Here is a 13544-nt window from a genome sequence, read left to right on the forward strand (position 1 = left end):
CCTTGGCGTTCCTCTCAAACTGAGTAGAGGTGTAACAACAAATGTCTGTGAGGAGGTTATATGTTGTAGTCAGCATTGGACTTGGAGGCAGAAAGTTCTCAATTTAAAAGATGCTTCTGATGCTATTTTGACCCTGAGTAAGTCATTTAATTTCTCAGTGTCTCAGTTTAATAATCTGTAAAATAAGGATGATAATAATGGCATCCATTTAACAGGGTTGTTGTAATAATAATCAAATAAAACTTATAAAAATACTTTGTAAACTTTAAATCATTACATTGAGCTATTAATGGTAATTTTAAAATGAATAGTCCACTGGATTTCTGATTTTTTACACATTTTATAAAAAAGAAAAACACAACACAAAATGCTGCTAAAAGATAATTTATTAAAGACTATCCTATAATCTTCTGCAACAATGGCACGTACAATGATTAACAACAGCAAAAATGCCTTGATTTCTTTTTTAGTGTTTTGGACAGTATCTGTGGACATCAAGTTCCCAAGAATCCTAGAAGCATGCCAGGTAAATCCAAATCCCACTTCAAATAGCTGTACAAGTCTTTAAAGAAAGTCCATACCAAAAAAAATAATAATAATAATAAAATAATCCAGAGAGTCCTACCTGTTGACCAAGAGGGATAACAGGGACTGATTAGTCCTACTTTTCAGTGGGACATCACCCTCTACAGAAGGTGATTGGGGCAGGAAAATTCTTCCCAAATCCAACTCCTGTAGTCACGGATTTATCTCAGGATCTAACCCAGAAAGAAAAAGAACCTTCCCCTTCTGCTTATGTTTGTTCACATTCATAGCAGCAACCCAGGCTGGGCCAACCCAAAGACACTGTCCCAGACTCCTAAGCACCATGTGAATCTGTTCTGATTGTGAGACTTTTAGAAGCTTCTGGAAACTCTTTCTTCAGGGCCAGGAATAAGGGACTTGCTCTTAGGCCAAGGCCCAGAAATGGGGAATAATTTATCCCTGGCAAATCCTAGTTCTACTTTTTGTCCTTGGGGCTTGAAGCAGCAAGATGAAAGCAGCCTCTGCTCAGGCACTTCAGCTCTTGGTGATACTCTCAGGATTACCAATGAGGTTTCCCTGGACTAAAGGTTATCAGGCACATCTGTGGGTTAGCCAACTCTGCTGTTCATCAGACATTCACTACCAACCATTCTAGATCCCCCTACTTCTTCATATGAGGAACGTGGATACATTTAAATTGGGGGGGGGGGATTTTTAGGAGTGGGGAGAGAAGAGATGAGAAAGAGGGTAAGTGTAGAGAAGTTGAAATATTAATAGAGGGAATCCTTCAGGAAAGGTTCTTGAGACCAACAGTCAGAGATTTTGGTTTGGTTCTTAAGGAAAAACTCTCCTGGCTATCCTTGCAGCCTAGTGCCGTGTCTCTCCCTGTGAAATAACTTTCCCTCCCAGAATTTCTCCTAAAAATCAGACATCAACCTCTTGGCTACAGATGATCAAAGGCTACTCCATAGCTAACTTCCATGAGCCTGGCAGGGAGGAGGATGGGAATTCAATGATATGAAGGAAGGCAGGCACAGTTGCCCAGCTTGGCACATGGATGGGAGACTCAACTCCCTTCCTCTGAGGAGCGAGACTCTGATTTGAGCTTCACAAACTCTCGAGCCACTTCATCATTGCTTCTCTGGGACAGAATCCGAAGAATAGTGAGGCCTGTTTCATCCATGTGGACCTTACGGCCTAGGGGGCACCAGCAGGCACAGCTACCTTTGGCTGCCATCTCCCTCAATGGCATCACTGCTAGCCCCAGCACCCGGTCCTCACGTGCAAAACAGTAGTCCTTCACACACACCTGAAGTTCGTAGGCATCGGGCCCTTCCTCATTCCCCAAAAGGCTGTGAACACAAGAGAGTGGGGCTGTGTTAGTTGGGACTGCTGAACTTCCCCACACAAACAACATTTCCCCTAATATCCTCATTACCATTCTTCCCCTCACCCCTAAGATCTTCCCCCATGAAAAATGCTCCCCACTCACAAGTGAAATGTCTCATTGTACTTGGGAGCCCAGTTGTTGCTCTTGGACTTGGTTGTAAATTTCCTTTTTCGGTCGCTCTGGTGTGGGCCAACCATGGTCACCTCCACAAAAGGCCTGAACATGCCTGCTGTCTGCCATTTGAGATCATTGGCAGCCACCACTATCCAAACCAAGAGGGCCCAGTTAGAATCTTAGGAGGGCCTCCCCATGTCCATGTAACCACTTTCCTCCCCCTTTCCCACCCTTGCTAGGCCCCACATAGCATTGCTCCTAGAGAAACTAGGGAAGACGCTCCAGGCATTGTGGATGCTTTCTACTTGGCCTGTGTCTGGGAATCAGGAAAGGAAAGTTTAGTCTGAAAGAAACACAGGAAATTTAGCAGTTCATTGAAAACTCAATGGGTGAGAAAGAGGAGGGATGCCCTTCACCATACCCTCCTTCTTTCCTCACCCTTCCTGGACAGAATTCCTAGCCTTTGCCATTCCCCTTCCCTCCCCATGCATATACCATCTGCTTTTCTCACCTTTCACTGTGACCTTGTGTTCCCCAGTGCCAGGATGTGTAAACAGATCCACTTGGATGGAGACTTCTCCCACAGGATCATCCACACCTGACCCTGTAAAGCAGGCACATAAAGCCATCAACTAGGAGCCCTGGGGCTGGGGGAGCTCCGAACAAGACCATGAAGCTGGGGTCCACCCAGCCCCAAAGCCAAGCAGCAATCATCCTGCAGCAGCCACTAGGGAGTATGGAATGCAGGAAAGGAAGGGAAAGGTGGAGGTAAGGCTGATAATGCCAGTTCCTGGGTCCTCCTCCTTCCCCTCTAAGAGGATCATTTCATGTGAATATGGCTGGGTTGCCAGGTCAGCTCTCTCAGATCACCAGGGGTTCCCTAGAATCTCAACTATTCTTGGCTCCTGGCCACAGTATTCTCCTGAAGACACCAAAAGAACCTGTAGATTACTACCTACTTCTGACAGCAACGCAGGTTTGCAAGACGCTGGCTAGACTGCAGGGACAGCTAGATGGGGATTTTCCATGGGACTGAAACAAGATATTTAGAAAGCATCACTCAGAAATACTGAGCAAGACACTAAGAACCTTGGAAGGACTGAGAGGATTTTTATCACAACTGACAACTAAAGGCAAAGGTAAATTTGGAAAAGATTTTAAGAAGGTGATATTTAAGAACCAAATTTGGATTTCTAAATCCTAGCTTAAAACACAGGAAGAACAGGTCAGAGAAATCAGTCTTTAAGAACTATTTAAAAACACATTTGCCTGAAGTATTGGCAAATCTAACCAAAAGGACCTTCAGTTAGAAAGGTGAGGAATAGAAGTCTATATTCATCTACCAAGTTTCATGGACAGTAGTTAGGCTGTGGAAATATGACCATTAATAGAGATGACTAGAGGAGGGAAAGCAGAAATTCATAGTAGTCAGCAAAAAATTGCATAGTTTCAGATGTTTTTATATAAAAACATAAAGTGTGGGAATAAGTAAGATAAACTACATACTTAACACAAAAAAGCAAATCTTCAAGACAAAGCTTCAGTCAGACTTGGTGGGATAGGAACCTTGAATAGGATTTGGTCTTGGAAGGGTCTATTTTATTCAAAAAGAGTATGGTAGAGCTAAGGCCGAGATGGAGTAGCACTATATATTAAGAAGAGAAGCCCATGTAAAGAAATTCAAGAACCAGAAAGGGGAAACAAGGTGAGAAGCATTTGAATGACGATCAATAAAGACAAAAATCGAATTAATAGTCATAAAAATATATACTACATATGAACTGGGTGGAAAGAAAAAATAAATGAAAAGTTTGGGAAAGAGAGTATAAATTTTACATGAAAAGATGATAAAAACTTCAAATATCTGCTGGATCTCTCTTCCAAAAATATGTAAATTTGCCCTAATAGTAATTTCAAGCTCTCAAAAGATGGAGAAATACATTTTGAGAACAGTTAATCTAGTGTCAGGAAATAGTTGCTTAAATAAAAATGATGGGAGCCTTATGGACAAGTGACCAATAGTTTCTTGGAGTTACTTGGGCATAATTTGACATGTACCCTCAATTTTTAGAGAACAAATTTTGAAGCTTTCAAAGAAAAGGTGGGTAAAGTAGCTTAAAATTCTCCAGAGGCAACCATCCCCAAAAGGACAGGAAACTTCAAGAATGAAATTCTGAAGACACAAAGAGAAACCATTCTGAAGACATAAAGAAAAACAATTCCCAGAGGGAAATTATCTAGAGACAGTGATACAAATTCATAAAGAATTCATTAAGAATTCCATCTTAGATGGAAGCAAAAGCATGTAGTAAAGGATGAATACAAAAGTAAATACAGTTCTGTATAAATAGCACTAGAAGTACTAAATCTCAGAATGATTAATAACCACCAAAGAAGCTAAGAAGAAAAAAAAAAGAGTTTTAAATTATATCTTAGGGGAAGGGTTGAGCTAGAGAAGGAAAAGGAGTATCAAATGCTCAGAACTGTTGCTGTTTATGATGGATAGAATGGTAACTAATAGTGGAAAGAAAGCAGAGCCATTTACTTCTTATTGTACTATTGTCTTTTCTATAAGGAGGGTGAATGCTCTTTTGAGTGACAAAGTAAAATCTACTAGGGAACTGGAACCCAAAAGAAACAGGGAAATAGTAAGATATGACTTAGCTGTCCTAAATGAGGGCTAATTGTGAGGTCCAAACGAACTATATGTCAGGATTCTGAAAGACCTGATGATTGTACATAAGGAACATGGCTTCTGAAAGATGCTGAAGAATAGGAGAGGTCCCACAAGAATGTAAAAGAAACACATCATCCAGTTTCAAAGATAAAACTATCAGAGTGGAAGTCAGCACTTGATAGGCCACAGAACTTGAATTAGATTCCTACCCGCCCTCCCCATTTTTTTTTTTTTTAAGGAAGGTATTACCAAAAAGTGAACATTGAGAAAAAAGAATTAGTAATCATCAAGATCCAGCAGGGAATCATCAAGAACAGGTTAGTTCCATTAAACTTATTTCCTCTGTAGATCAAGTTGATAGGTGAAAGAAAGGCTACAGACACAGTTTATCTAGAATTTAGTAAAGCTTTAGCATCTTTGTAGAAAGAACAGCAATAAACATTAGAGAACAGTATGATTGGTTGGATTCAGAAATAACTGAATGACCAAAGTTAGTTATTAATGGGTTCAGTTTCAAGTTGTAAGGAATTCTAAAACACAGAGTGTAAGAAAATATACTTAGCACTATGCTATTTAATAACTTCTATCAGTGACTAGAAGACAAAGAAGGAATACTTATCTCACATTTTTAGATGGCATTTGTGATTTGTTAATACAAAAAACCAAAGCTCTCATTCTGCTTGGACATGGTGGGGCTGGGCTAGGAGTAACCGGTAGAAACTGCAGAGAGGTATCTTTAGGCTTGATATAATGAAGAAATTCCTAACAAAGCTATCCCAAAGAGAGACAGTTAACCTTTAGAGGTAACAGGTTACCCCTTCTGGGAATTCAAGAAAAGACCTGCCAGGTATATTTCAGAAGGGATGACTTAGGTAATGGCTGGAGAAGTTTTCTGTCTTTTAAAGTGGAAATTCCAAAATGTTTTAATTTAGTCCGTGTGCCACCATGTGGCCAGACCTAAGAACTGTAGCCACCCTGGGATCTATGAGTACAGTGGGTATATTTGGCCCCATCTCCAACACAGGCAGAAATCCTGCTTTCCTCAACAGCTTGCTTCACAACTCCTGCTCCTAAAGACCCAGAAGGCCAAAAAGGAAACATTAAAAAGCTTGCTCTAGGCTTTCTTCTCCAATTCGGAGCACAAACAGGCCAGGTTCCCTCATAGAGCGCAGCCACCGTCCTTCCTTACTCTGTCTAAAACTCCAAGGCAGAGCCACCATTAGGCCGATCCCCGGCTGTCAGAGCATGTTACTGTATTGCCACAGTTCTGAATCACTGCCCCTCCCCGACACTAGGGCCCATCCCCGGCATAAGCAGCACATACCAGACCACTGGGGAGAGGGAGAGGGGAAAGGAGAGGCCTGCACGGCGTTCTTGGCTCCATGTCAGAGAATAACATACCCTTCTCCGGCTGAATGTCCTCATTTGCAGTAAACCTAATACCCTTCCCATCATGCACTGGGTTAGCAAAGAAAAATCAAGCGGTGGCGGCAGCAGCGGCAGAACAGAGAGAGAAGAGAAATTAGAAAGCAGTCAGGTACACCAGTCAGAGTAACTGTTCACAGGGAAAAACAGTCCTGGAAGTTGCGGGGTCAGACTGGATATCACACAACAGAGCTCAGATGAGGGGCCACATTGCAAGCAGCAGAGGATACAGAATAAAGGGGTAACATGTTTTAAAATGTAAGTTTAGTTTCTTCAAATTTAAGATGCGGGGTGGCAGCCTGAACTGGCTAACCTCTAAGAACCCCTAGAAACCTTCTTAAGGGTTGGAGGTAGAGACAGAAGCCACCATTCCCCAATGGTCTTTGGGCAGGGCAGACATCAGAAGGATCTCTAACCCACCCAGGGAAGAGGAGCTAATTCAGGGATCCACCTGGGAGGAGAGCCTCACAGCTTAAAGGTGGACAAGGCAACAGACCTGGCACTGTGGGACCCTTCTCTTTCCCCTGCCAAGTTCTATAAAGGGGACAGTGGAACAAGAGAAAACTTTAAAACAGGGCAAAGAGGAAGAGGTATTGTTGCCTTCACTTAGTCAAGCAGCAGAGGGTCATAGAATACAAAGGTGACTTCTTGGGGAATTGAGAGAAGGGAACATGTGCTCTCTTGCCTCCTCAGTCAGTTCCTCCAAGCTTCTCGTACCAATCCCCAACTCTTTCCATTCTAGCTATCCCCAGATGGCCCTGGCTAGTCACCAAAGTTACTGTGCCGATCATTCCACATCCCCCCTTGCCATGGTTAGAATAATACAGGCTTCTCTCCATCATTGTTTTGTTTTATTCAGACCATCTTCCAGTTCAAAAACCTATCTTCCATCCCATCAAATCTCAACTCTTTGGCCAGACTTTCAAAGCTCTCCAAAATTCAAAGTTTTATTCTATACGTACACATACAAAAGTATCAACACTCAATACAAGCCCTCTGGCTCTATATAACTCCATTAGTTTATTATCTCTCTCTCTTCAATTTATTCAATTATACTTTTGGGCATCTTTAGTCTTAAAATGTCTTTCTCCTTATTGCTCCATTTATGACTCTTCCACCCTCTAAAACCAGCTAAAAATCTTCTCCTTCCTTTCCCCCACTTCCCATGCTTTTCTAGATTCATAAAAGTCCATTTCTTACCTTTCTTTACCCACTGAGGGCTCTGAGTACATTTGTTTTTACTATTTTACAGAAGTTTTCCTCCATTCCCTACTCTCCCCAGCCAGGCTTTAAATACCGCAAGGGCTTCTTTCCCTTCAGTGTCCCCCTGAGGCTTTTGGGGAAGAGGAAAACTGGACACTGAAGTGAAAACGTTCAAAACAACTTGAAAGTACTAAAAGATTCTGGTGACATTATTGCAAAGTCTGCATCTTGGCTGAGGAATGGATAGGAGATGGGAAAAGACTTATGAAGTGAATGAAAAATGTAATGAGAAGCCCTAAGTATTAAAGGCCTTAAGCAAAGGATAAAAAAAAAAATACAGCTGAAATTATGGAGAGTATGGATTGAGCTTTGAGTCCATGATTCTATAGGCTGGCTGTAAAGAAAGGACTAATTCCTTAGGGAATGAGGGATTCTGGAGAGACTGTGCCCTTCAAGGCAGAGGGGATACTGAACCTTCGGAGCAAAAGATAAGTATCAATGGGCTTGAGGTTAGGAATAAGAACCTTGGAAATCAAGAAAAAAGGTATGGAACCGTAAGCCTCCGGAAGGATAGGGAGTGGGATGAGTCCCTAGGTACCACTGATATCTGGTGAGAGTAAGTAGAAATACTAAATCCTTGGGCAAATAGATGTGTTGACGGAGGCTGAGGTGACACATAAAACAGATGAGAGGGACACTTCTCTCAGAGGCCTCACCCTGGGCAGTCTGTGACCGCACAAAGGTCTTGATAAGTGTGTCTGTGGTCTGTGTGTAGAGGGACAGGGCGTAGCGAAGGGATTGCAGATCTGGGCTCTTCTCAAGAAACGTTTTCTTCAGTCCATTGCCACCGGCATGAAAGTATTGCTGGAAGGGAACCAGTTATTATTATAGCTTCAGAAACACTAGATGTAGGATTGATAGAAAAGAGCTAAAAATGAAATTAAAACTAGGGAGAGGAGAAACACAAGACAAAGGCAGCACTTATTCCAGTAAGCACACATCCAGGATAAGGCCAGATAGTAATACCAGGATGATCTCAGAATCTTAAGGGGTGGAAGAGAACTTAGAGTACACTCTGTGCAATGGGGATCCTCTCTGCTTTATCTGATCTAAACCACTTATTTAGATGTCTTATTAAGCCCTTATTATGAACACTTTCATATATATATCTATGCACATATATGTTTACCTATAAGCATAAAAAATGTGAGGGACAGAATATTAACAACCAGAAGAATCAGAAACATTTCATCCCACAGCACCTAGGCTCAGCCTTAAGGGGAAGTAGAAAGCAGAGATGAAGGAGTACATTCCAATCATTAGAACAAACAAAAAAAGCCTGGATATAGAAAGCTATAGAGTACAGTACGGTCAGTTTGATTGGTGTGTGAAGTAATGTGAAATAAGTTTAGAAAGTTCAGATGAAGGTAGAAATGAAAGCCTTTAAATTCAAAGACAGAAATACATGTTTTATAATAGAAGCAACAGGGAGCCACTGAAGCTTCTTGACCAGCATAATGGCATGACTTAAAATTATAAACCCATACACAGAAAGAGATTGAGGCAATCAGGAGGCAGTTGGTAGCACAGTGGATTGAGCAGTGGGCCTAGAGTCAGGAAGGCCATCTTTGTGATCCTGAGCAAGTCACTTGCTTTGCCTCAGTTTCCTCATCTAGCACTTAATTCTGGGTTGTTGTGAAGGTGAAATATGATAATACTTGTAAAGGGTTTAGTAAAATGTCTAGTACATAGTAGGTACTTTATGACTATCAGCTATTGCTAACATTATTTTATATATTTATATACAAATATATTATATTTTTATAATTATTGTTGTTACAAGAGTAACTTCAGTACTCAGATAACTGGGGGTCCTGAATTAATAAGAAAAATTGTATGCTCACCTCATTTTTTTGGTTAGGGAATTCTGGATTTGGGGAGAAAAAGAACTTTACCTACTAAAGCTAGAGATAAAAACACGATAAAAATTCTGACTAAAAGCTTAAACTCACTTTATAGAGACCTGAGGCAATATAAAAGTTAGAATGGTAATGGAAGTCATCCCTTTGCCCCAAATTGTGGGGCAGGGCCGAGTTATTGCTCAAGTGTACCTTCCATGACTTGTACCATGTGTGTATAAGAAAGGAGAGGGCATTCCTGATGTTTGCTAATTCCTCACCTAATTTCTCATTCTTCTGTGGGCTCACTCAGGAAGTCTGGGCCCCCAAAAAGCAAGGAAAAAACACCAACTACCTGCCATCTCTCTCGTTGAGGCAAGATCACAGGGTACCTTGGGTCTTTTAGAAAACATTTTCTGAATGGAGCAAGTTCTAAAAGTTCCCAGATGAGCTATTCTTCATGCTACCATTAGGAGAGTGGAAGGAATAAGTTTCTCCAAAAATCAGTCACCACTATCGTAAACTTTTACTGTTTCAGTGAGATCTGGCTTAACATTCATTATTGGTGTTACTGTGAAACTAAACTGCAAAGCTGGGATAAAGGGATATGGGAAGCTCTTGACTCAGTGGAATCTAAACTGTGTGGGGCCAAGTGGAGAGAAATCAGCAAGAGTCTTTCATCCCACCTTGATGGTATCTAGTGCAAGGTCAAGGACAGCACACTGCTTTGGGGTGAGGTTCCGTGTCTCCTCCCGTACCATGTGGTCCTACAATGAGATCAGAAGTTTAAAGAAGGGCTGCTCCCCACCTTCTGCCACCAGATAACTTCATGAGAACATCTTCTTTCATCCTCTTCAGGTTAGACAGCTGAAAGTTCCCTCCCCTACCACCCTCAACTTCAGCCTGCCTGCTGGGGCAGCCTTGCACCTTGTCTCTAGAAAGGGCCAACTGCCCAGGTAATGAACCACCCCCCTGAGCACCACAATTGGTTAGAGAAGGTGCCACACTTAACACCCAGGATGCCCTTCCCCATCCTGTCCTGCTGCCCTGCCTGGAACATTCATCCTCTGCAAGCCCTGAGTGGGAGCACTATACCTTGAGTTTGGAGAGATGGCTTAGCTCTTTGGCAGCTGTAAAGATCAACTGGGGCCCCTAAGCAGGGAAGGGAGGACAACAAAGATTAGTTTAAAAACATGCAGACTCCGATCACAGAAAGTGGGGTCTCCGGGCCCTCTGAATGAATGCTACCCGACTGGTGAGCACTGCGTCTCTGGCTGGAGAGCTAGAGTGCAAGAACGAGGGGCATGCATGCCGGGGGTGCTTTCGCCTGGCGGTCTCTGAGGAGGGGCAGGCTCACCGTCTGGTCCGTAAGTGGGGGCAGCACAATCGTTTTCTCCATGGTGTTCATCACCACCCGCCACAGCTCCTTCAGCACCCGTTTCAGCACCGTCTTCTCGCACACCGTGGCAAAGAGCGTGAGGCTGGAGAGAGCCAGAGCCCCAGGGTCAGGGTGGCGAGGGCACCTCCGAGCCCCCTGGGTTTCCCACATGGCCTCATCCCTGATTTGCCCCCCCGCCCACTCTCCAGAGATGCCTCCTCTCTGCACCCACTTGCTGTCCAGGAAGTCCATGAGGGGTCGGAGCACACCGTCTGCCTCCTGAGCCACTGAGCCTCTGGTGTTGGGGGTCACATTCCCTGGGCCGCGCACCTGACTCAGGATGTCGGCCATCTGTCGAACGCACTCGTCAATCCTTGTCTGAAAACTAAACACCCGATGTATCAAGCTCAGCTTGTTGCTCTTAGCTGCCTCTTGAAGATTCTAAGAGGAAGTTCTACCCAGTTCCTATTCTTCAAACTGCCCCAGGAACTCTCCTTGCTCCCACAGTGGGGGTACAAAGTTCTTAATGCCTCCAACCACTGAGACAGGGCTAGAAAACGCCCGGGGCAGGTGGCCTGGACCACTCACCTGTTCCCAAACACTGTGCTCAGCTCATCGAGAACGGTGTTCAGTTTCACCTGAAGCTCCTTCAGGTTGTCTCCTGCTTCAGGATCCAGCTACAAACATAGGAGAGTGGCCCATTTACTTTTTTACCTCCTCCTTATGCAGGATGCTCCTCCATTTCCCCAATTCAACCTTTCCAGGTCTTCTTCTAGCTCCTCTACTGCCTCAGTCCTTCCTCCCTGTCCCCACCAACTTCCCAAATCCACCCAGCCCTTTACCTTTGTTGTGGGTCAGGCATTTCCGCCAGGTCAGGAAACACCCCTCCCCTCCGTGGCCCCTCCCCAGCAGTATCATATTTTGGCCTTTTGAGAAGAAATGGAAGGAAGTGGTCGGTCCTTCGTGCCCTACCTCCTTGGCCCCCATAGCCTCGAACATCTTCTCCAGTTGCACTCTCAACTGTTGCACGTTGTTCATTAGGATGCAAGGCTAAAGAAACAGGGCAGAGCTGCTGAGACCCTTCCCAGTCCCAGATATTGCAGGATAAATGACCAGATCTGCAGTTACTAGATTATGGGTCACTAGAAATGGGTTATTAGATCCTCTCTTCTAGCATCCCCTAAGTTCATAGGGGCTTAATGAGTGGTTAATGTAGAGTGGTCTGGGTGCTTATCTTAGTCTCAACCTTTCCAGGAGAGCCAGACCTCTCACTGCTCACCACCTTCTCTGGATGGGAAGGTAGAAGAGAAACAAAGAATTCTCTTACACTTGTTGTTTGTAAACATCAGACAGAAATTCAGGGCAGGGTGAATTTGTAATGAAAAGTAGTGAAGACTCAGCTTGACAGAGGGGCCCCAGGACTGGGATCTGGCACAAGGGAGTCAGTGGCAGGAGTCAAGAGAGTGGAGGGAGGATCCCTCCTAGAAGGTCAGTAGCTGATCTAGCAACACACTTCCTCAGGACTCTTGCTCTTCCCTTTGGGAACAGCCCTCCCCTTTGGGGGAGACCATCTCTTACCAGTTTCTCCTTGTCACAATAGGAAGGGAAATTCTTGGCTAAAATATCTGCATATTGCATCAGCACCTTTCCAATGGTCTGTGGAAAAAGAGAACACGGAGGAAGGGCAGGGAGAACAGGAGTTGTCAGCTTTGCTGTCATCCAAGTTGGGAACAAGAGCCACAGGGCACACCCACAGAACTATGGCCAAGTGCCGCTTTTACCCAAAGGGCACAACAGCCATCGAGCCCCCAACCACAAAGACCAATTGCAAGAAATGGGAGAAAAAAATCTGTCCAGCCCTTAGTTGGTAGCCCTATCACAGTGTCCCCTTATCTGAGTCTCTCAGAGCCTGTTAACCTCAGCACTGAGCATGGGCAAAAGGGCACAGCCTCGGGCTCACATCACATGATCACACCCTCGTGGGCCCCTGCCCAGCCTAGGGGACCCCAAGACAGAGCCTAGACCTAACAAACAGGAAGCAGAAGGGCCAGTGTAAGACACTGACTGGGGAAGGGTCAGGGATGACGGTCACCTTGGCAAATCTCCGCATATAGTGGGCAAGGATGCCGGGGTCTGGACATTCCAGTTTCCGAATGATTTCAAAACTCTGGTTGAGTTGTGTGAAGACATCCACCACGGAGCAGGAGAAGAGCGCGTGCTCCGATGTCTGCTGGAACTGGAGAAAGCCCCAGGCAGGGTCATCCTCTGTTGTATCTTGGCCCCTTGGCCTCCCAATCTCCCAAGGAAAAGTCATTTTTCCGGCTAACCACCCCAGAATGGGGTTTCAGGGACTTCCATTCTTGGGATGACATAGCCCCTGTGCCTACTGCCGCCACACCCAAGTAGCAGTCAGGCCCTGGACAGAGCTACCTGGCTCATCACCCCAGAAGAGAGAGGCCCCGTCCCCTACCGACACCTACCCCATCTTTCTTGTCTCTCTCGAGGGCACCATGCAGGAACTCCAGGGACACGTCCTCATTCTCATCCAGCCACTGCATCACAAATTGCTCAAACCACCTGGGGTAGGGGCATGAAGACCAATGAGAGAAGCCGCTCTTACTTCCCTGGCTCCTTTGCTGGCCCACCGCCATCCAAGCCTGCAGATGCTCTCCTCCTTCTCCCCTTGCAGGCTGGGTGCCTAAATCCTCCTCCCTGCCACCTCCCCCCCCGCCAACTCCGACAGCCCAACTCACGCTGGGTATTCAGGCACCTTCCCCTGGAGGACAGGCAGGTCACGAACATACTCGTTATGAAGCCACTTCACCTTGAAGTGCAGGTTCATGTAGTCAGCACTTTTACAGAGTCGGTTCTTCTCATGCTCTGAGGGAGAAAAAGTCGAGGTCAGTTGGTATGTCTATGGCTACCATGCTGACC

General features: G+C 44.7%; 1 protein-coding gene across 2 annotated transcripts in view; it reads right to left on the bottom strand.

Annotated features, from left to right (window-relative positions):
* Positions 1-368: 368 nt before the first annotated feature.
* Positions 369-13544, bottom strand: part of UNC13B (unc-13 homolog B) — a 56878-nt gene continuing 43702 nt past the window's right edge. The window contains exons 18-32 of one of the 2 annotated variants that reach the window (XM_051965361.1): positions 13364-13490; positions 13091-13187; positions 12703-12846; positions 12189-12266; positions 11583-11660; positions 11199-11287; positions 10843-10995; positions 10590-10713; positions 10328-10384; positions 9919-9999; positions 8051-8198; positions 6108-6164; positions 2541-2633; positions 2018-2177; positions 369-1877 (exon numbers count right to left, since the gene is read on the bottom strand). In XM_051965361.1, coding sequence (XP_051821321.1) covers positions 1592-1877; positions 2018-2177; positions 2541-2633; positions 6108-6164; positions 8051-8198; positions 9919-9999; positions 10328-10384; positions 10590-10713; positions 10843-10995; positions 11199-11287; positions 11583-11660; positions 12189-12266; positions 12703-12846; positions 13091-13187; positions 13364-13490 — 1772 coding nt within the window. In that variant the 3' untranslated portion in view covers positions 369-1591. The remainder of the gene's footprint in view (positions 1878-2017; positions 2178-2540; positions 2634-6107; positions 6165-8050; positions 8199-9918; positions 10000-10327; positions 10385-10589; positions 10714-10842; positions 10996-11198; positions 11288-11582; positions 11661-12188; positions 12267-12702; positions 12847-13090; positions 13188-13363; positions 13491-13544) is intronic. The other variant, XM_051965368.1, reaches the window with a different exon arrangement.

This window comes from Antechinus flavipes, chromosome 1 (genome assembly GCF_016432865.1).
Source record: "Antechinus flavipes isolate AdamAnt ecotype Samford, QLD, Australia chromosome 1, AdamAnt_v2, whole genome shotgun sequence".
Lineage (NCBI taxonomy): Eukaryota > Metazoa > Chordata > Mammalia > Dasyuromorphia > Dasyuridae > Antechinus > Antechinus flavipes.